At 35.3% G+C, this 22,600-nt stretch overlaps 1 protein-coding gene across 1 annotated transcript; it reads right to left on the minus strand.

Moving 5' to 3' along the window:
- Nucleotides 1–17,736: 17,736 nt before the first annotated feature.
- Nucleotides 17,737–20,827, minus strand: LOC149948960 (sodium-dependent glucose transporter 1C-like). The gene is made up of 4 exons (XM_090174189.1): nt 20,526–20,827; nt 19,205–19,331; nt 18,973–19,131; nt 17,737–18,900 (listed from the first exon to the last, which is right to left on the minus strand). The coding sequence occupies exons 1-4, from the start codon at nt 20,805–20,807 to the stop codon at nt 17,861–17,863; spliced, it is 1,608 nt and encodes a 535-aa protein (XP_090030315.1). The 5' UTR covers nt 20,808–20,827; the 3' UTR covers nt 17,737–17,860.
- Nucleotides 20,828–22,600: the final 1,773 nt, after the last annotated feature.

Raw genomic sequence — 22,600 nt, forward strand, 5'->3', positions numbered from 1 at the left:
ATAATTTGTCAACTTAAACTCCACTAAGAGGACTTCAACCTAAATTATATATCCCAAATTCACGAATAAGATGTTTAATGCCGTGGTTGCCAAACACGTTGGATTCACCGTCTTCGTCATTTTTAAGCGAGAGAGGAAAATGTTTTCTGTACGTGAAAATTACTTTGACATGGGAAAATAGAAAAATAATTTCTGGTGGGGAAGGTGCTAACCGCCACATCTTTTAATACTCCATTGATAACTAAAGAAAGTAAAGAACAGAGTATTCTTCCCCCTTTTTTTTGGGATATAACAAATATTTCCCGCCTCAAATTTGAAGTTTTCCGCCTAGAATAAGAGTGAAACCAGTGACCTTTACTAATTTCACTCTTTCGCGTAGTAGATCTCATGATTTAATAATAAGTTTGGTTATTGGTTCGAAATCAGGTAGCTTCTTCCAATCCATACCTCATAATAGCAGATTCGACCAATCAAAATTTGGCATTCTTCCTGCCTTATTTCCGGAAACAAGCGCGGGAAACTAGTGAAATTTGAATGATTTTGCGGCCGGTCAAAAAGTATCAACTCTACGCGTTGTGTGTGACTTCCAGGTAACGACGGTGAGGAATCTACTTCTCCAGTTAATTTTTGATTTAGCGTTTCAATTTTCAATAAGCTCATTATAAAAGGCCGGCGACCCAGATTACTCTGGCATCGTAACCTGATCAGTTCCAAAGACTAGTAATAAATCACGGTGAGAGTAGCCATTCTAAGCCACGTAATGATCTACACACGGTTAACGAGAGGGTAGCTGGGCCTCGGTAAATCGATACGTATTCCAGGCCAATATTACTTAAAAGACCCTATTATAAATGAAACACTTCACTTCAGAAGCGAGTGTTTATAATAGCCGATTTTACATTCAGGCCTGTAGGGCGCTCAAATTATTTTAGGGACCACCAATGCCTTGATACTAAAAATCATCATTTTTTAACTTGCTTTAATAAAATAAGTAAATATACCAGAATTTGCTTTATTTTATTATTTTTGAAATTATAAATACAGAATATTAAATTGAAAACGGTTGCAATGCTAGTTTATTTAAAGTAGATCACACTAGCCTTTGAAACAACTAGTAACCATTGAGTTGGGAATATTAATCTAGAGATCCAATCAAATCTGCTCTCCGCGAAACAAGTTTTTGAAAAATACGAATGTGCCGTCTGCTCTAAAATGACGAGCAAACGTTATCATATGACCCGTGGCGCCATCCATTATTTTGAAGAAAAAAATCTTTTTGCTTGAAAACGCGTCTTATTTGAACGAACCATTGAGAGATAGACGGCGCCACGGGTAGAATGATAACGTTTTCTCGTCATTTGGGACGCCGATGGGAGCAGACGACAGTATTCTTATTTTTAAAAACTTGTTTCTCGAAATACTGAAATCCGACGTTTTGATTGGACCTCTAGATTAATATTCCCAACTCAATGCTAGTAACCTTGAAGACGATCTACTATTAGTTTTTTAATATAGTAGAATACACCACCGAAATAGTAAGCATGAACTACAGTCCTATGGACGTTTTACCATTGTTATAGTATCATCCAATCACTTTTCTCTTTTGGGTGTATCCTGCCGTAGCCCCAAAATACGTCAAAACACTTTTGATTGGCAGGTTTAGTATTTATCCAATTGAAAGACCGTCGCGTATTTAGTATTTTTTGATAGATTGTTGATCTTCGGTGCGTTACTCGAGCTTGAAAGAAACGTTAATTTATATAGTTAAAATATCATAAACTAATGTTTTGACATATTTCCTTTTATTTAAATTAAATATAATTTATGTGGTTTCATAACATTTCACATGTCAGTTTTTATTATGAAAGCTGAGTAAGCATTTTTATTTCAATAGGTCTGCCGCAAAAATTTGCCGTTGAAGCTAGTAGATTCCTCGCTGTTGCTACTTGGAAGTAACAAAGCGCCACGTTCGTTTGCCGTATATTTGTGAACTTCTTAAGCAGGTGCATGTATTTTTAAGTGTCAACGAGGTTTATTGGGCCTTTAAGATATACATTTGCTTAGATACGGCCCCAGGCGGCACGGGTTCTGCTTATCCTAAATTATTCTAGTTAGCATGTGCGTCTAGTCATATCAGAAGACCGAAGCTATTCTGTGCTTTACGTATGGGCGGTTTCGTCAGAAACCATTCCAGACGGCAATAGGCGGTTAAATAAACCCCTTTCTGACTGTCTTTCCCCCCTGTTGAAAAATGCTGCCAGATCTATGCATAGTAAATTCTCAGCAGTATAAAGAGACACCATATACGAACCAGTTAAAGGTCCAGTCGCAGCAGCACAAACTCTATAATCGGCTATGAATGATCTTTTATTTAAAGGACTATTCATAAAGGCGACCTGGCAACCATTTCGGGTGTGTGTGATAATTTCAGAGCAGCTATTTTCTAATTTTTTTGTGTGTGCATGGTTTTTTCTCTTTTAGTTTTTTATATTTATTTTATCTGACATGTGTTCCGATTAACATTTTTATGTTTTCACATAATTAAACTGTTTTTAACATTTTCTCTGTGACATTGCATGTAACTAGGTGTGAAGGCTTTGTGGCCACATACACCAATAATTCTTATTTAGAAAAAAATATGTTTCTGCTATAGCAGACAATACTCCAAGCAAGAGTGTCGAGAAAACGTCGGCGCCGCAGCGCCACCTAAAGTCGTTTTGGTAGTGGAATAGAAACGTTCGCTAAAGGTAAATGTTTTTACCTAAACGGGCTTTGTGTGGAGGCATGTTGGAATTTTTAACACCAGTTTGATTTTATTATTCGCGAATGAAAACTACGGTCACGACCTCTTTTGGTTGGCAGCCAGTAAGTATTTACGTGTATTAGAGGGCTATGATGGGTGAATTAGAAGGCTTAGCATTTTATTTTATTTTTTTGATTCGTCTGAGCTATTACATCTGTCTTAATACCTGTAAACGAAATATGTGTAGAAATAGCAGACCACTTTTGGATATAAAAGTTTAAAGGTTGTAACTAGATGATTTTGTATTAGTAGAAAGCATTTATACATTCGATTTAAAACTCGGTCATTCGGCGGCGATACTTCTGAATAAAATTTAAACTACACACGAAGCCGATAGATGGCACAAAACGCAATGTTACAATTTCTTCCCGGCTGACGACCGAGTGGCCCAATAAACCGTGAGTGCTTAAACCTCGCGTATAAAAAGACTCTGACCGACCGAACCCCTTTCGCGAGTTACCCCCTTATCAATAATAGAAATGAGGGCTGAGCTGGTCGGATGCGATCCTCTCCGAGCTCATAAATAAGGAATGGACGGGCGAAGTCATCATTTCTGCGGAGTGGTTTGAAAAGCGGAGAGGAGCGAGCGGCTAAATCGCCGATGAGGAAAAGGCCGCAACTTTTGCATCACCGGTTCTTTCCGTTTTACGGTTCCGTAGTTACTCTCTCCTGGCCTAGAAAGTGACCCCCTTTTTCGCGTCCCTAACCTTTAAGACTTTTCGGGAGCTGCTAGGCTTCTTCCCTGGCTGGAGCGCACGCCCACCCACCCAAGCCCTGCCCTCCCCCTTTCGACTGGCTGCCAACCTTTATAAATACCACTATTGGATCGCTACCAGATTCATTGAGGACTTTTTGACTCATCAAGGCAGGACGCGCTATTTCGCCCTCCCCCGCCCGCCGCCGCCGACGACGACCTTATTTTTCACCGGCGACCGCTGTCCGGTTTTAGTCATTCGGACAATTCTTTTCGTTCGGCTATACCTCTCTCTCTCTCTCTCTCTCTCTCTTTCGCGTTAAATTTATTATTATAAAATTAATACGTCTCTATCTATTATCAGTGTTAATTCGCGACCTTTGACCCTTTCCTCTGTCTATTCCCCGGAAGTCACTAGTGACGTCATTTCTGGTTACGAGAGATATATCTGTATACAGTGTTCGTCTCTATTATTTATCTGTCTTCTCTTCAATCTTCTCTAATTCGATAAATTTCTAAGTGTTCCCGCCTTCTACCAAACCTTCGAATCTGTTCTCTGTGAATCTTCTTCGCGCCTTTTCGTTCCTAAACAAATGGATTTTGGAAAGTGTTGTTTCCTAAACCGTAATCGCTCATTTTGTAACTTGGATTTGATTCCGCTCAGTTCTCGTTTCGCGCTCCAGATGGCGACACCATCTCCGTCGGACGCGGTCGGCTCCGTATTTTCGCATTATTTTCTCATCTCGCCTAAATTTTAGGACATTCTTTTCGGTCTATAGTTAAAACGTTATTCGCTCACTATTTTTATCATATTAATTTTTTCTTTAAGTAATTTGTAAGTAGTATTTCTGGTGTGTTTGTATAAAATAATGTTAAGAGATCTACGAAAAAACGTTTTTGGTCGTATAAAATTTAAAAAATTATTTAAATTATTGCAATTTATTGAACAGGTTAAGCCACCCTCTTGATAAACGTTTCCCCGACAAGGTTTTGAAAGGTAGTTTAACCGGTCCAATTATCTTGGTGTCACAATTGAAATTATCGTTTTTTGGTTTACATAGACAATCATTAGTTATATAGTTCATAAACATTTATGTCGCCATGTTGTGTGACATTTTTAGCGTGCTTTTTTTTACCAATTTTAAAACTGGAGCTAGGGAAAAAAACGTCACGCCGGTGACCGTCGACTCAAAACAATTGACTGATTTTGAAATGACGTTTTAGCGCGCGACACTACAGGTACATGTCTTGGGCACACAGCCTTCTTTGCGTGCTTTTTTGACCATAACATGTAGAGGTATTTTCACGCGCAAAATGAATTTTAAAAGCCGTCAATTTAACAAAATCACGTTAGGCCTAAGCCTCGGTTTCGACTAGCGCGCGTAATAATGTTTTTCTTTATACGCGTGAAAATTATTGTAGGTAACAAAGTTGCGTGACGCACCGTTACGCGCGATAGTGGAAACCAAGGCTTAAGCTTGTTTTCCACTAGCGCGTGTCATAATGATATTTTCTTTACGCGCGTAAAAACGTTTGAACGTTTCAAAGCTGAGAAACTCGTCGTTGCGCGCGCCAGTGGAAAACAAGCATTATACAATATTTTTAGCGCCGGTTGTGTGACGCACCGTTACGCGCGTCAAAACCAGATTTTTTTAAAAATTCACGCAACAAGAAGGCGCTAGTAACGTAAGTTATATATAATATACTAGTTTCAGTGTTAAAACGAAATGTAAGTGATGGAGACTGGAACTTTATAGTGACGTTCTACACTTTCGACTCTGTTAGCTAAAAAGTTTATGTACACTGAACAACCGAAATAAAATTAAAATAATCTTTTTACATTTATCTTAAATTCGATACAATTATTATTTAAATTACAGAGATCGAATGAAGGATACGTTATATTCGGCGGGGACTGACGATTATCGCGGGGAATTGTATAGAGCAAAAAGTCTTTATTTGATTTGAACAGATTTGATCTATTGGATTTGGGCACAGTCTTATGGATGGTGAACTGTAATGTGTACACTTTCTTTAACGCACGAAAGGTCCCTAGTTACGATTTGGCTTTATCGGGGCTCCGAGATTTCCCCGCGCGGCTGAAACTGTTAGCGGCGACGGCGGCCGTGCAACGCGACGTCCTCGGCTCAGGGACGGCCTTTAATCTTATTAGGGCCGGCCGCAGCCAGGGTTTTACCGCGCGCCGGAAACCCTCCAATCTTGTTACCGACGAATTTGCCGTGATTGGCCCCCAAGGGTTCGGAAATACTCGTTCAATCTCTATCTCTCTTATCCCTGCTACCATGGATTTGCTCTATTATTTTCCCCTCATTTTGGACTTGACGGTATTTAGTGTAAACATAAGTAACATAATATTTATAAGTGTGAACAGTATTTGGTAATATTTGGTCTATTACGTTCCCGCGGATTTTGGATTTGAAGGTATTTGGTGTCAACATAAGCAACATAATATTAATAAGTATGACCAGATGTTTATAATATTTGGTCTATTATTTTCCTCCGGTGTTTGGTGTAAACATAAGTAACATAATATTAATAAGTGTGAACAGTATTTGGTAATAATTAGTCTGTTACGTTCCCGCGGATTTTGGATTTGAAGGTATTTGGTGTCAACATAAGCAACATAATATTAATAAGTATGACCAGATGTTTATAATATTTGGTCTATTATTTTCCTCCGGTGTTTGGTGTAAACATAAGTAACATAATATTAATAAGTGTGAACAGTATTTTGTAATAATTAGTCTGTTACGTTCCCGCGGATTTTGGATTTGAAGGTATTTGGTGTCAACATAAGCAACATAATATTAATAAGTATGACCAGATGTTTATCATATTTGGTCTATTATTTTCCTCCGGTATTTGGTGCAAACATAAGTAATATAATAAAAATCAGTATGACCAGAAGTTTATAATATTTGGTCTATTATTTTCCCACGGATTTTGGACTTGATTGTATTTGATGTCAACATAAGTAACATAATTTAAAAAGATTAATAATTTATGGAGTACTCATGAGATTTGTTACTTATTTAGAATTTCATACCTATTACTTAATTTCTTCACTATAACTTTAATCTTAAATATCTTAGACCACACGTTTGAGTTAAAAATATGAACCGTGTTACGACACAATTCCTCCATTATACTAGTTACGTTGAAAATTTTATCCAAATCGGTTAACTTTTGCTGTGCCTACCAAGGGCGTATCCAGGGTTTTATTTCAGGGGAGGTTTTGAGGGAAAATTTCAAGGGGGGGGTGCTGACGGAAGTTTCACTGATTTTTATTAGGCACCCCCCCCCCAGTCATCAGCATTAAGTGGGGGGGGGGGGGTTTGAACCCCCAACCCCCCCCCTTAAATACGCCCTTGGTGCCTACGACCACAAACCACCTACCCTGAGAAGGACTTGCACTAACCTCGAAAGTTGTCTCAAAAGTGATGCGGATTTTCGTAACAACAAAAAGAAAATAACGTTTGCAAATTATAATTTTTTTACAAAATAAAACTAAAAAGGTGTCACGTGCTCGTCTGTGTACCTTCAAAACTGCCTCTACTTGCCGTGAGACGGCGCGATTTTATAAAGCCGCATAAGAAAGCTTCGCTCACTTCGCTTCAATTATTATTTTATATCGCTTCTATATTCGGATGCCGGCTTCTCCCAGGACACCCGTGTGTGGCGGGTTGAACACTTCTACAGGCGTTTTGGTAAATTTTTTGCCTACAACGATTGCTATTTCATCTGGAATCTGTCGATAACATATATAATCAGAAGTAAATAATATATCCTTTAAAGGAGAGGTATTCTGCTAATATTATTCGATTGAAACATGTACCTTAGTAGGCTCCCGGCTATAAGTCACTCATGACTTGGCCCTTTTACCTCATCTTGTATATTTAATAAGAAAGAACAATAAACTTGAACTTTTAAATACGTTTCGGAATAAAAATAGTGCAGGGCGAAGTACTTCACTTTCGGAAATTGTTACATGGGGAAAATATGATTTATACATAAGTAATTTTTCCCACGCGGAGTAATTTTCAGCCGTGATGCGGTTTATGCTTGATTAGGTTTAATTATTGTATACAAAGTATTTCTCTAAACATAGTAGTCTAAATTCCTCCCAATAAAAGTTTTAATACGCTACCAAATTCAGTCACTACCTTTTACTTCCAATATGATACCTTCGGACTTCTGAATGACAACTAATCTATACTGAAATGTCAGCCTGAAACATGAAAATAAAATTGTTTGCTATTTTTAATTAAAAATATTACTGCTATATTTTGTATGGGCCAATTATTACAAATAATTATAGTATAATTATGTATAATATATAATGTAATTATGGTAATATTAAAATAATATTTAATGACAATATTAATTTAGTACTTAATGGCAATATTAATTCCTGACTTAATGGCAATATTAATTTAAGACTTGATGGTAATATTGATTAACTACTTGATGGTAATATTAATAAATTTATATTTATCAATTATTAATTATTTAATGGCAATATTAATTTATTTATATTTATTAATTATTAATTATTTAATGGCAATATTAATTTATTTATATTTATTAATTATTAATTATTTAATGGCCATATTAATTTATTACTATTTATTATTTAATGGCAATATTAATATATTTAAATTTATTAGTTAATGGCAATATTAATTTATTAAAATTTATTATTTAATGGCAATATTAATTTATTAAAATTTATTATTTAATGGCAATATTAATTTATTATTATTTATTATTTAATGGCAATATTAATTTATTACTATTTATTATTTAAGGAGAATATTAATTTATTACTATTTATTATTTAAGGAGAATATTAATTTATTACTATTTATTATTTAAGGAGAATATTAATTTATTACTATTTATTATTTAAGGAGAATATTAATTTATTACTATTTATTATTTAAGGAGAATATTAATTTATTACTATTTATTATTTAAGGAGAATATTAATTTATTACTATTTATTATTTAAGGAGAATATTAATTTATTACTATTTATTATTTAAGGAGAATATTAATTTATTACTATTTATTATTTAAGGAGAATATTAATTTATTACTATTTATTATTTAAGGAGAATATTAATTTATTACTATTTATTATTTAAGGAGAATATTAATTTATTACTATTTATTATTTAATGGCAATATTAATTTATTATTATTTATTATTTAATGGCAATATTAATTTATTACTATTTATTATTTAAGGGCAATATTAATTTATTATTATTTATTATTTAATGGCAATATTAATTTATTACTATTTATTATTTAAGGGCAATATTAATTTATTATTATTTATTATTTAATGGCAATATTAATTTATTACTATTTATTATTTAAGGGCAATATTAATTTATTTACGACTTGATTTTGATATGAATTAACTACTTACTGGCCATATTAATTTATTACCATTTGATAATTATTTAATGGCAATATTTATTACCATTTGTTAATTATATAATGGCCATATTAATTATTTCATGGCAATAATAATTTCATTCTTAATGGTAACATTAATTTAATGATTAATGGCAATATTAATTTAATGATTAATGGCAGTATTAATTTAATGATTAATGACAATAGTAATTAAAACTTAATGGCAATATTAATTAAAACTGAATGGCAATATTAATTTAATACTTAATGACCATATTAATTTAATAATTAATGACAAAATTAATTTAATACTTAATGACAATATTAATTTAATACTTAATGACAATATTAATTTAATACTTAGTTAATTTAACTTAACGCCAATATCAATAAAGAACTTATGCTAATATATTAGCATAAGTTCTTTATTGATATTGGCGTTAAGTTAAATTAACTAAGTATTAAATTAATATATTAATATATTAATATATATATATATATATATATATATATATATATATATATATATATATATATATATATATATATATATATATATATATATATATATATATATATATATATGGTAAAATTAATATTTACACAATTGAAAAATATGAATGTATTTCCTGAAAATAGACTTTTGAAGGTAAACTCGAACGAACTGTCATTTCAAGGCGAACCTTTAAGTTTCGCGAATATTAATTTTCCATTAACTGAAACAATAGAAATGGATTTATAAACCATTAAATAATCAGCCCTCGTTTATACGCAATAATATCGTTTAGCGGAACTCGGTTAGCGTCCGAAATATTTGACTTTCGACCCTCCCTCCGTTCGGGTCATTTGGGGCAGCAGCGTCATAAGAATTTGGGAGGGGGCCATTGTGTCCCCGTGAAAGGGTTGCGTCCCAAACCCGGCCCGCTAATGATGGCCGCTGATGATAAATAGACGCGGAGGAACGCGAAACCAAGCCACGAATTCGCCGGATTCTCACTCTCCGCGGAGCGTCCGACGTTAGGCCTTTGAGGCTAAGCCTTTGTTTCGCTTTTATCAGTCGGCCAGCGAGCATCCGAGAATTTGCCATTCATGCATGTAGCGTTGTCAAAGGTCAGGTGCGGAGCCCGTGGAAAGGCGACCGGGTTACGCGGCGGGGGGCCGTCATATATGTTATACGCGTGTCATACCACCCCCCCCCTTGTACGTTGTACGCTGCTGGCTTTATACCCGCTGGTTGTTACGGAAACTATAAGGGTCGAGTTCCCATTATCGTTAGTCTATAGTTATGTTTTCCAATGCCAGTTAGTTGATATAATTTAATGTTGTTAATTTTCCGGATAAATAAATTGCGGAAAATTTTCCGCAAATCGGAAAAATTTAAAATTTAAACATAAATTACTTTTTAAAGGTTTTTAATGTTTTTAACTTTTAATCGATATAAAATGTCCAATATCAGTAAACATACTACAAAACATTAATAGTTTTTAATCAGATTAAACTAGTCTAGAGGTTTAATTTCACTTTCAGATTCGAAAAAATTAGGAAAAATGCCGCTTTATTTTAATTTGCAAACAATATATTAGACTAATCATGGAGTGAAAACTTTTTGTTTTTTTCGAAAAATTTCGGAATATTTGGAAAAAAAGGCCTCTGTCATTTTACAACACTAATATAATTCCATATGTTGTCTGGTCGTTCTCAAAATAAAAGTTGATATAATTAGAGATGGCATAAGTAACAATTTACTATTATCACAACGCTAAGTTCTTTAAAGGAAATATAACCCGCAAAGCAATCATTATGGAAGACCCCTTAAATTTTTTAAATTTCCCTGTACAGTGGCGCCAAACATTTATAAAACCAAATGCAAGAGCGGCCAGAGCTGCAATTACCTGAGGTTATATTCCCTTTAATTATAACTAGTCTATTTCGCCAATGACCTTATAAATCATTATATGGATAAGGACTGACAAAGCAATTGACTCTTGAATTTACGATTATATTAGTTAGTTATTTTTAACTTGCAAATTGACTAATCTGGAATAATTTCACCAGCAAAGACAGAAGTTTCCGGTTACGCAACTTCCGATTACGCAATCACTTTACGACAGACTAGCATTAACCGAAATCGTTCAGTGTCATACTTAAGTTATTATGTTACTTATGGTGATGGGTATGTCTGGTGTGACGTATTGATACACGAATTATCTCTCGTTAGTCCTACGTCTCAAATCTCTGTGGAACTCTGTTGAATTTGGAGCAATTTTTAAAGTAAAATGAATAAATTATCCTTGGAACATGACTCCTTGCACGCGATCACCATGACAACGACGCATCAAAAACAGGTCGTCATTCTAAAAATAGTTCTCAGTAAAAACTTAACACGCGGAAGATAGAGAACAGGCACACTTATTGTGAAAGAGAATTATAAACTTATGCTATAACGTATCAGCATAAATAACGTAATAGCCATAAGTATGACGCTTGTATTTTTTTTACTACTACCCCCTTCATTTACCACTGACAAATTAGCAAAAGGATTATCAAGTCCATAATTTATATACACTAATTAGTATAAATATTGCCGCCGAAAATTTAAGTTTGCGAAACATTAAAAGTAATAAATTTTAGTGATGGGTATAAATTAATAATTTAATGGGGGAAAGTTTTAAGAGCAACCGCCGCTTAGATGGTGCCACTTACTACAAAGGTGAGTTAGCGAAAATGTCCCAGTTAAGGAACCAAGGGAAAAATCATAAAAAAGCAAAGTGATTTGATTGTAACCAAATAAGTCAGGGACACTTGAAATACTTACAATTGTTAGTATAACTTAGAATAAATCAGATAATTAAAACCGATATATGTGAGAAATCGGTTTTCCATATATTTTGTACTAATTTCAGTTACATGAGTTTGTGTAGGGAATCTTGAATCTCAAAGTAATTTGAGAAATCTGAAACTGATTTCGAGATTTTAGTGTAAGATTTTCCAGTTTATTTCATAATATTTTATCTGCTGATTTAGAGATTATATAAAACGATTATTGAGTTGATTTCCAATTTTTTATGTTGGTTTCGCAATTATAGAATACGATTTCCCATTTTCCTATGAATTTCTAAATTTTAGAATAAGATTTACCATTTTTCCTGCTAATTTCTATATTTTAGGATAAGATTTACCATTTTCCTGCTAATTTCTAGATTTTAGAATGAGATTTCCCATTTTCCTGCAAATTTCTAGACTTCATAATAAGATTTCTCATTGTCCTGCTAATTTCTAGGTTTTAGAATAAGATTTCTCATTGTCCTGCTAATTTCTAGACTTTAGAATAAGATTTCTCCTTCTCCTGCTAATTTATAGGTTTTAGAATAAGCTTTCTCATTGTCCTGCTAATTTCTAGATTTTAGAATAAGATTTCCAATTTTTCCTGCTAATTTCTAGATTTTAGAATGATATTTCCAATTTTCCTGCTAATTTCTAGATTTTAGAAATAAGATTTTCCATTTGATATCGCATTTCTTGCTGTTGATTTCAAGATTATGGAACTGATTGACGCCTAGATTTCGAGATTTGGTAACTGATTCACGTCTAGATTTCGAGATTTTTCGATTCGAGTTTAAGATTCTGAGAGTCTTCCTCGTCGAGTACACTGTATTTTGGCGAATGTTCGACTGTCGGCGTATTTCGGATGCGATCGAGTCCGAAATTTCCTTTCCGGCGAGGGTGGCTCTTTCGCAGCAAGCAGCCTCCTAAATGCCTGTCGTTTTCAAGCTCGCGTAAGTTTTGGGCATTGCCGGCGAAGTTAATGGCCCGGAAGTAGCAGACTGTCCATGAAACAGCGGGTTGGGACATTCTCCGCCACCCACCCCACCAAACTATTCACTGGCCACCCTTTGCCCCGAGACTTTTACAAAATGCCTGATATAAACTTTGACTCTCTTCCGTATCAGGCTGGTATATATGTCATCGTCTCTGGAAAAGACTAAATAGGATTAGCTTGAATTTATTGAAAACCCTTCGCGTTAATAAAGCTTTCAGTAATCTAAGATTAACGTCTCTAATATCTTAATAACTTTCTGTTACTTCTGTAGTCTCTTTTATAGTTAAGAATCAAGACTATGTATTTATATTTAGTCGGATAATGCTAAAAATTGTCTAAACATCGTCATTCAAGTACAAATAAATTCATTTGTATTAAAATCAAATTGATTTAATTCAGATTAGCTCTTCCAACCGATTCTGACCTGATCAAAATATTATGATAAATCAGATAATAGATAACCTTTATCAGATCAGTTGATACGGATAAAAATGGAAAGTAGATAGACTAAACCCGAAACTAATCTGAATTTAATGTAAGCCGGCAGACAGAAGGTGATTAGATTTCAGGTGCCTCACAGATCTCAATTTAATTTACGTTTATTTTGATTTGCTTTAAAACAAGATTATATAACGGTTCAGCTAACTGAATGTGGTCCAAAGAATTATAACAGTTCAGATCGGTTACTTGGGAGAATGAATCAGATACAATCTCAGATCAGATTGCTTAGTGAGGGAAAAATAAACCTAAGATTAATAATAATAAGCTAGGCTAATACCCTTGGCCTAAGTCATCAAGCGACTTTTGAAGACATTAATTCGGGTGGCCGGGTTACAACGCGTAGGAGGGTGGTGACAAGCCCTTCGTGCCACGCGAGCCAACAGCTCCCTACACTTACTATTACCTTTAACCACTACAAGCATCGTAACCTGACCACCTGTTTAAAGGCATAATAAGTCGCTAGATGACTTGGGCCTAAGGTGGTGCCTTGGGTATTAGCTAGCTGATTATTATTAACAAAAAAGTTTTTATGGGAAGGGGAAACCGTAGAACTCGGCGGAAAACCCCTGAAACCAGTGGGGAGAGAACTTGCAAACTCAACGCGGAAGGAGTGGTTCCGAAAGTGCTAACCACTCCGCCACCCCACTGATCTAGTCAACTGATTATTTTCTGGGAATTTTGACCCGAATTGCTAGCCCTAGGGTCATCATGGTCGTATTTTACTAGTGTTTAAATAAAATTGATTTATTTGAACAAATCAAATCATAAAATAGACTAAAATTTAATGATTTCAAATATTTTAATATTTGGGATTCAAAGTCCTTTATCGCGTGATAAAAGTTCTCCGAGGGGGGGGTGGCGTCTCGATTGTGCCAATAATGGCCTACGAGTACGCGGGGTGTAAGGGTAATACGGTTACAGTGATTACGTGGAACTGCGGGAGAGCGCGTTTTTAACGATCATAGACTAGACTGTAGCGCTCCCTAACGAGGGGAAATGGAACTAATTCAATTTGGAGCCTCTTTCGGGGATGCGCTCCCCTTTGCTCCCGCTCCTCCGCGCTGCGGGGTTCCCTCATTTTGTTACGTACCTCTCATAGCCGTATCAGGGACTCCCTCTTGCGGATTTAAGCACGAACTACTACTTACTAGCCGCGAAAATACACTATTGTAGAGAGGGATACTGAAACCTTTGAAAATTTGATATAAAAATTATGAAAAATATTATTTCTGTCAATGTTTACTGAGGAGTATAGTAACGTCATACGTGACATAATTAGCGTAATTAAGTATGACAATTGGACCACATTTTTTCTCTTACTGACAAATTGGTGCAAGGATTAGCATAATCCACATGTTCCAAATTATTTTTATTATTATTACGGAGCTGTTATTTCACGCTGCAGTTAGCATTTTTCATCTAACATTTAATTATTTCTGCTTTTAGCGTATGCTATCGTGCTGGTGTGAAATTTTGCCCATGATGACTAAATGTAGTCAGTGGCGTAGACAAGGGGGAGGGTTTCCGGGTCTACCGTTGACTGTACTAAATTTCCACCCCCTTCTCGACCCCCTCTTAACACCCTCTTAACATTCACATAGTTCGACTCCCCTCCCCCCCTGGACGAATTTCTGGCTCCTTGAGTAGAAATCAGGTGACCAAATTTTCGATTCTAAAGATCGCCTTTTTGAAGGTCGAGTTGGCCATTTGCAAGATAAAGATGACCATTTTGAGGGTCGAGTTGGCCTTTTTGAAGGTTGAGATGGCCATTTTGAAGGTGAAGATGGTCTTTTTGAAGGTGGAGATGGTCTTTTTAAAAGTTGAGATGGCCTTTTTTCAAGGTCGAGTTGACAATTTTCAAGGTCAAGATGGCCTTTTTCAAGGTTAAAGATGATCATTTTCAAGGTTAAAGATGATCATTTTGAAGATATAGTTCGCCGTTTTCAAGGTCGAGTTGGACATTTTGAAGGTCGAGATGGCCATTTTGAAGGTCGAGTTCGCCGTTTTCCAGGTTAAGTGGGACATTTTGAAGGTCGATTTCGCCGTTTTCAAGGTAGGGTTGGACATTTTGAAGGTCGAGATGACCATTTTCAAGGTCGAGATGGCCATTTTCAAGGTCGAGATGGCCATTTTTAAGTTCAAGTTGCCCATTTTCAAGGTTGAGATCGCCATTTACTAAAGATCGCCCGTTTATCTTTTTATTTCATTTACAATTATGATCATTTTAGACATTTTTAAATTTCAGTTGTACTTTAGACCTACAATTCTTTTTAAATATAAATTGAATGGGCGACATAACAAACTAAAATATTGCCAAATTTTTGGTCGAATTTCCCCCAAACGCCTGGTATGATAATAATTCAATTACTAAATCATAACGAATCGTCAGGGTCATAATTCACGGAAACGGTGTCGCCGAAATCGGTAGAGGTACAATCATTTAACCCAAAAATATCTAAGTAACCCAGCGCGTATGCTACCGAGGGTGTTGAGGTAGACCGGGGTGGGGTTAGGATAAGACTCGTGATGAATGGTAGTTTTGATGACGCGAAAGCGAAAATTTCCTTTTCAATTTATAACCTCGGTCCGCCCCGCCCCCACCGCGAAACGGCGCGCTTGTTGGCACCCTCTCTCAATTTATACATAATATGGAAAGGTAATTTGGCTCTTGACAAAGACATCTGTCCCCGACGAAACTCGAAATAATAAATATTTACCATTTCAGCACGACGCGCCGCTAAGCCCCAACTGCAACAGAAATCGCACTGTGAATGATTTATCTTGGGATGTTTTAAATGTATGACAGTTTCATCGGTTCCCAATTCTCGTGATATATTAATAGGGCCTATTGCCTAATGTGTTCATATCTGTGTGGGGAAATAGATAGAGACTTTTATGTTTTACGTGAAAAATACACGCATTCAATATATTCTAGGAAAATACACCATTGAAAATTACACTCTACCAGAGTTATATAATATATTGTTAGGAGATAAGTAGCCTTCGTTGAAAAATACACTCTACTAGAGGTATTTAAGATATTCTTAGGAGATAAGTAGGCCCTTCCTTGAAAAATAGACTCTACTAGTGGTATATAAAATATTCTTAGGAGATATGTAGCCTTCGTTGAAAAATACACTATACCAGAGGTATATAAAATATTCTTAGGAGATAAGTAGTCTTTGTTGAAAAATATACTCTACCAGAGGTATATAAAATATTCTTAGGAGATAAGTAGTCTTTGTTGAAAAATACACTATACCAGAGGTATATAAAATATTCTTAGGAGATAAGTAGTCTTTGTTGAAAAATATACTCTACCAGAGGTATATAAAATATTCTTAGGAGATAAGTAGTCTTTGTTGAAAAATATACTCTACCAGAGGTATATAAAATATTCTTAGGAGATAAGTAGTCTTTGTTGAAAAATATACTCTACCAGAGGTATATAAAATATTCTTAGGAGATAAGTAGTCTTTGTTGAAAAATATACTCTACCAGAGGTATATAAAATATTCTTAGGAGATAAGTAGTCTTTGTTGAAAAATACACTATACCAGAGGTATATAAAATATTCTTAGGAGATAAGTAGTCTTTGTTGAAAAATACACTATACCAGAGGTATAGAAAATATTCTTAGGAGATAAGTAGTCTTTGTTGAAAAATATACTCTACCAGAGGTATATAAAATATTCTTAGGAGATATGTAGCCTACGTTGAAAAATACCCGTAACCATAAGTATACAAAATATTCTTAGGAGATAAGTAGCTTTAGTTGAAAAATACACGAGACCAGAAGAAAATAATACATGCTTAGAAGAGAAGTAGCTCTCATTGAAAAATACACGAGCACAGAAGTATATAACCGGTTCTTGGAGGATAAGTAACTTTTTTGAAAAATTCACGTTACTATAAATATTTAAAATGATTACTAATCTTTACTAAAAATATAATATTAAGTCTTTATTAAATGTTGTGGAATTGATACAGATATAAACCATGCAAGAACCACATAATAAAAATTATAGAATTTCCGATTATCGAAACAGAAATTGACTAAACGATTCAGCAATTGAATATTTTGAAACCAAGATTTAGCTTAATTGAAAACCTTTAAATCCAAATTTACAACCATTGATTTATATATTCCACTATTTATAATTCATTGTACAGTTGGGATAATAGAGAGTTTCAGCAAACCTATTTTTAGGCGTTTACGCGAATGCCTCCCAATGCAGACGTTCGCGTAAACGCCTAGAAGAGGGATAGCTGAAACCCTAAGGACTTCAACATCATGGTTACATTTCAACATACTCATTCTGTCGGAACAGAAATAAATTCTCAATATGACTTTTAAGTCACAATACACTGCTGCCAATAACTATTTCAGTAGCAATTTCGATAAATCAAAATAATTATAGAACTGTTAAAATATTGTTATTCCATAAGAAAATCAAAAAGAGACTCACATAAAATTTCTAACATTTTATTTCGGCACGTAAAAATTTTAACTTTTTACATTTTTAAAAACATTGTAGGTGAATACTTTAAAATGGTAACTACTATTTACTTTTAATATTAAGTATTAAAAGATTTAGTTGCAGCCTCTGCTATCGACCGCTACTTCATTCCTTTTGACGTTTTGCTCCAATTCCAGAGGTTCCAAGACTTCGTTTATGTCGTATTGAATTTTCCCCGGCAAAATGGTCACCGGAGCGATTTTCTCTCGCTTTCCGTGCAACCACGACATGATGTAACAGCCGACCAGAGCCACGGCAGAGATGATGGTGCAAGACAACAGGGCGTACATGAAGATCATCGGGATCTCGTCGATGAAGAAGCCGATAATTAAGGGCAAGATCAGAGCTCCCGTGAAGGCGGACACCACGAACAGAGAGGTGCCGATTCCGGAACCGCATCCCAGACTTTCCATCCACAGCAGGACGTTGGGAGACATGGACGACACTCCGAGGCCCATGATGGCCGATCCGGCCCACAAGGCGCTTTCGCTGACGTCACCCCATCCGCCCAAAATGACGCCGGAAACGTTGCACAGGACGACGTTGAGGAGTAGCATGCTTAAGGGGGACAATTTGGAAGCCAACGGGATCGAGACCAAGCGGCCCACGGTGAAGGAACCCCAGTAAGCGGAGGTGATCAAGGACCCCGTCGACTTACTGAGCCGCAAACCGCACTTGACCGAGAAGGTCGTGATGTAGGTTCCGGTGGTCAAGTCCAAGGCGGACGCCAAGGCGGATTGGATCATGCCGATGGCCACCACGACGCATTTGAAGACGAAAGCCAGCCGGACGATGGCTCCTCCATTTATGGACTTGGACACCTTGACGAACTCCGCTGGCCGGTAGCCGTACAAGGCCACGAAGCCGACGCAAGACACCAACATGATGACGCTGCCAATCGCGAATGGGTAGTAGATTAAATAGGGGATTTCTGCCACGTCCTCATCAAGCACGGTGGAGTTGCTAATTATTTCGGCAAACTTCTCTTCTTCGACCAGGAATGGTTCGGTCATCAAGGGGGCGATGAAAGTACCCAAGGCGAAGGACGAGTGCAGACCTTGCAGGAATGGACGACTGCGTTTTCCCCACAGATTCAGAAGGTAAATATTGCTACCTAAGTTATTTAATCGACTATTAGTACCAGCTTCATTACCGGAAATGTACTAATTCTAATTAGAGTCCTTACCTCCGTTCAACGCGCCATTGAAGAGACCGCTGAAGGTCATGGAGATGATTAAAGGGGTCAAGTGTTTCCACCAGGGACAGACAAAGTGAGCGACAGATATTAACAAAGTGTAGATGATCATGAGAATCTCACGGTGGATTTTCTTGTTCAGGAACATATCTGCGTTGGAATAACATTTAAATGATAAACCCTCCTTTAGGCCATAAATTGGTATCATTTTTAAGACATTTACCAAACATGGATCCAACGAGTCCTCCAGCCAGACAGGCCACCAGGATGAGAGCGATTTCTTGGGAACTGCTTTGAACCCGAGCTTGGAGGTCCAGTAGCGTCGGACCAGGTGTCGCTTGCAAAACGCCCTGAAATGGATCACAGTTAAAATTAAATTTTAAAATCTTTGGTAAATATTAGGATGGCAAAGTAAGTTAACTAGGGCTGACATTCACAAAAACGAAATTTTTCCTCAAATTTGTATTTACCATAAGTAACATAATTGAAGTAAGTATGACACTTTCTATTGATTTAATGCTTATTTCCGATACTGAATTTTCCAACTCGGAATTGAGTAGCGTGTTATCGTCCTTTGTAGTAATTTATTTGAGCATATTTAGACACTAGGGGGCTCTGAACTAGAACAAATTGCGCAATATCACCGAAACGATTTTCAGAGATATTTTTTTCTAATTGACATAAAGTCAATGTGGCTTGTTATTTTACTAAACTAATTCGACGCAAAAATTACCGCCAAGCCAAAACTTATCCGTTAGGGCTAATACCATTCCACCCCGTCTACGCTTACCATCGCCGAAGTATTTGCTGTTTTACAACGACCATATAAAAGAGTAGCTTGCGCGTCTATTTGAGGACAATTGTCTCGAATAACAATTAGTTTTTGCGAATAAGAATGTAATATTTACGACGCATTAAGAGACATTTAACAGGCTAAGTACTTACAAAAATCACGAGAATAATTATGGCGAATAAGAATGTAATATTTACGACGCATTAAGAGACATTTAACAGGCTAAGTACTTACAAAAATCACGAGAATAATTATGGCGAATAAGAATGTAATATTTACGACGCATTATGAGACATTTAACAGGCTAAGTACATACAAAAATCACGAGAATAATTACGGCGAATAAGAATGTAATATTTACGACGCATTATGAGACATTTAACAGGCTAAGTACTTACAAAAATCACGAGAATAATTATGGCGAATAAGAATGTAATATTTACGACGCATTATGAGACATTTAACAGGCTAAGTACATACAAAAATCACGAGAATAATTATGGCGAATAAGAATGTAATATTTACGACGCATTATGAGACATTTAACAGGCTAAGTACTTACAAAAATCACGAGAATAATTATGGCGAATAAGAATGTAATATTTACGACGCATTATGAGACATTTAACAGGCTAAGTACATACAAAAATCACGAGAATAATTACGGCGAATAAGAATGTAATATTAAAGACGCATTAAGAGACATTTAGCAAGTTAAGTACATACAAAAATGAGAAGAAAAATAACTCACCAGAGCCAAAAATTCCAAGTTGACAACGACGGTTCGGGCAATTTTGGGGAGATCTTTCAAAAGTTCCATCATTAATTTTATACTAACGAATATTTGCGATATATAAGAGAGCAACGAAACGCTAGCGAGGTATAACTTAATTAACAAGTATTTCACTCCAATTAAAAACCAAACTCGACTGTAAGCGGCGGCCCGCTGAAGGTCTGGAGGACCCGAATCTAACCCTGAGAATGAAGACGTATAGCAGCTTGTACGATCTACGAATGTGACTGATTTCCTCATGGCCGCTGGTTTTATAGTGAATGAAATTTCCCCATTATTTTGACTTCTTTAATCGGGCATTCGCTAGTTTGCAAAAAATTGCTCATTTTAAACTCTTTTTATTTCTAGAATAGACCAATCGATGGCCTACGATGTTATCAGTTGATTTCTATTTTATCGTGAATGTTCAAAGGTTCCAATAAACGCAGGAACGTTTGCTTTATTTTCTAAAAATATTGGAGCGTGAAATTTGATAAGGGGTATCTGCGCAATCACGGGGGGTGTCATTGCGGTAAATATTGACTTCAAATATAAAACAAAGTAATTTTACAAAGTCAACCATTAAGAATTATATTAGCGAAAATATTTATTTTAATTTAAAGAATTTAAATTTTTATCGGATATTTGCCGTGAATGTTTAGTTTTCAGCCACCAGATGGAGTAAGAACTCCCACAGCATCGCTTTGTATCGTTAGAGTAAAGCTCAAATTGTGTCGAGTAAGAGCAAACACGCTTAGAAACAGCAGCATTCATTTAATTAATATAAGCAAATTAAAAATAACCATTTGTCCGTTTTGGAACTGTAATAAATAATATAAAAAAATATACGCTCTATTATTATCCATAACAAAAGCTAAAGTGTGACTTAAAACGAACAATTAAAATAATTTGTACAAAATAATTAAGGGTTTAAATTGGAAATTAGCTCTGAACAGATTTTAAATTATTAACTTTGAACAAAATATATAACGGCATTCTCATAAAAAATTCTTTAATAATTATCAAAATGTATGGTTTTGAGTTAGTTAGTCGAGTTTATTTTTTTTAATTAACTAAAGATTTTAATAAAAAAAATTTAATTGATTAAATTCTAAAATAAAAATCATAGTTTTATATAACAGTTGAAGTGGAGGTTTATTTTGCAAGTGAACGTCATCCAATTTTACCTCGGCGGCAGCGGCTAACCAATGAATTTCAAAATACGTGTTACGTCTTACCAGGGGCGTAGGAACCGGGAGGGGCAGGGGGGACAATGCCCCTCCCTAGAATTTTGCTGGGAGGGGAAACTAATGTTATTGCCCCCTCCAACCTTTAAGTCAGTTGAAATCTTCAAAAGTCTAAAATTATCATTTTAAAAGCATATACAGTTTATAGAACCTCAACTATGTTTAAATTTCAGTCTTTTCCCGCCCATTTACATAGTGGTAACAAGTACACATGCATTCGGAGAAGCTACACTCCATTAAAAATTAAAAACCATTCTCCAGACCCATTTTCGTTTATCTTTGCCCCCTCCAACTTCTAGAACGTTCCTACGCCCCTGCGTCTTACATTTAAGTTGGAGCTCCAAGTGCGTATCTTAACTATCAATGTAGCCTTAGACATTCCAAGTGTACTCATATATAAATTCCTCTACGACGTTATTATAAAATAAAATACTATGCAATATCATAAACATTCTGAAACTAAAAAATACAATATCTAATTATTTACAAATCACTGCAGTCTGTCATTTTGGAAAAAAGTAAAAAAGGTGTAAAAATAAATAATTTATCGTACGAAATTATTGGAAAACAAAATATTATTTCATTGTGAAACGGAAAATTTATAATATTACTTTTTGAAACATCGAAATAAAATAAAAACAACAATAAAAATACGCCGTTTTGTTCCCTTAGACTTTCCTATTGTATGCATTTAAAAATTCCCGATTTGTAAACCAAATATTATACAAAAACAGAAACATTTTGAAACGAAAAATTATAATATTTATTTGAATAAAAGATTGTGAAAATATTCCGAAAGGTAGCGCC

The sequence above is a fragment of the Leiobunum rupestre genome, chromosome 4 (assembly GCF_980474605.1).
Source record: "Leiobunum rupestre chromosome 4, qqLeiRupe1.1.hap1, whole genome shotgun sequence".
Taxonomy (NCBI): Eukaryota; Metazoa; Arthropoda; class Arachnida; order Opiliones; family Sclerosomatidae; genus Leiobunum; species Leiobunum rupestre.

Coding starts and splice junctions, on each gene's coding strand:
- LOC149948960 (XM_090174189.1), bottom strand. CDS start 20,807: ATGAGGAAATCAGTCACATTCGTAGATCGTACAAGCTGCTATACGTCT. Junction 19,332..20,525: donor ACTTGGAATTTTTGGCTCTG/GTGAGTTATTTT, acceptor GATCCATTTCAG/GGCGTTTTGCAAGCGACACC. Junction 18,901..18,972: donor CAATGGCGCGTTGAACGGAG/GTAAGGACTCTA, acceptor TAAATAACTTAG/GTAGCAATATTTACCTTCTG.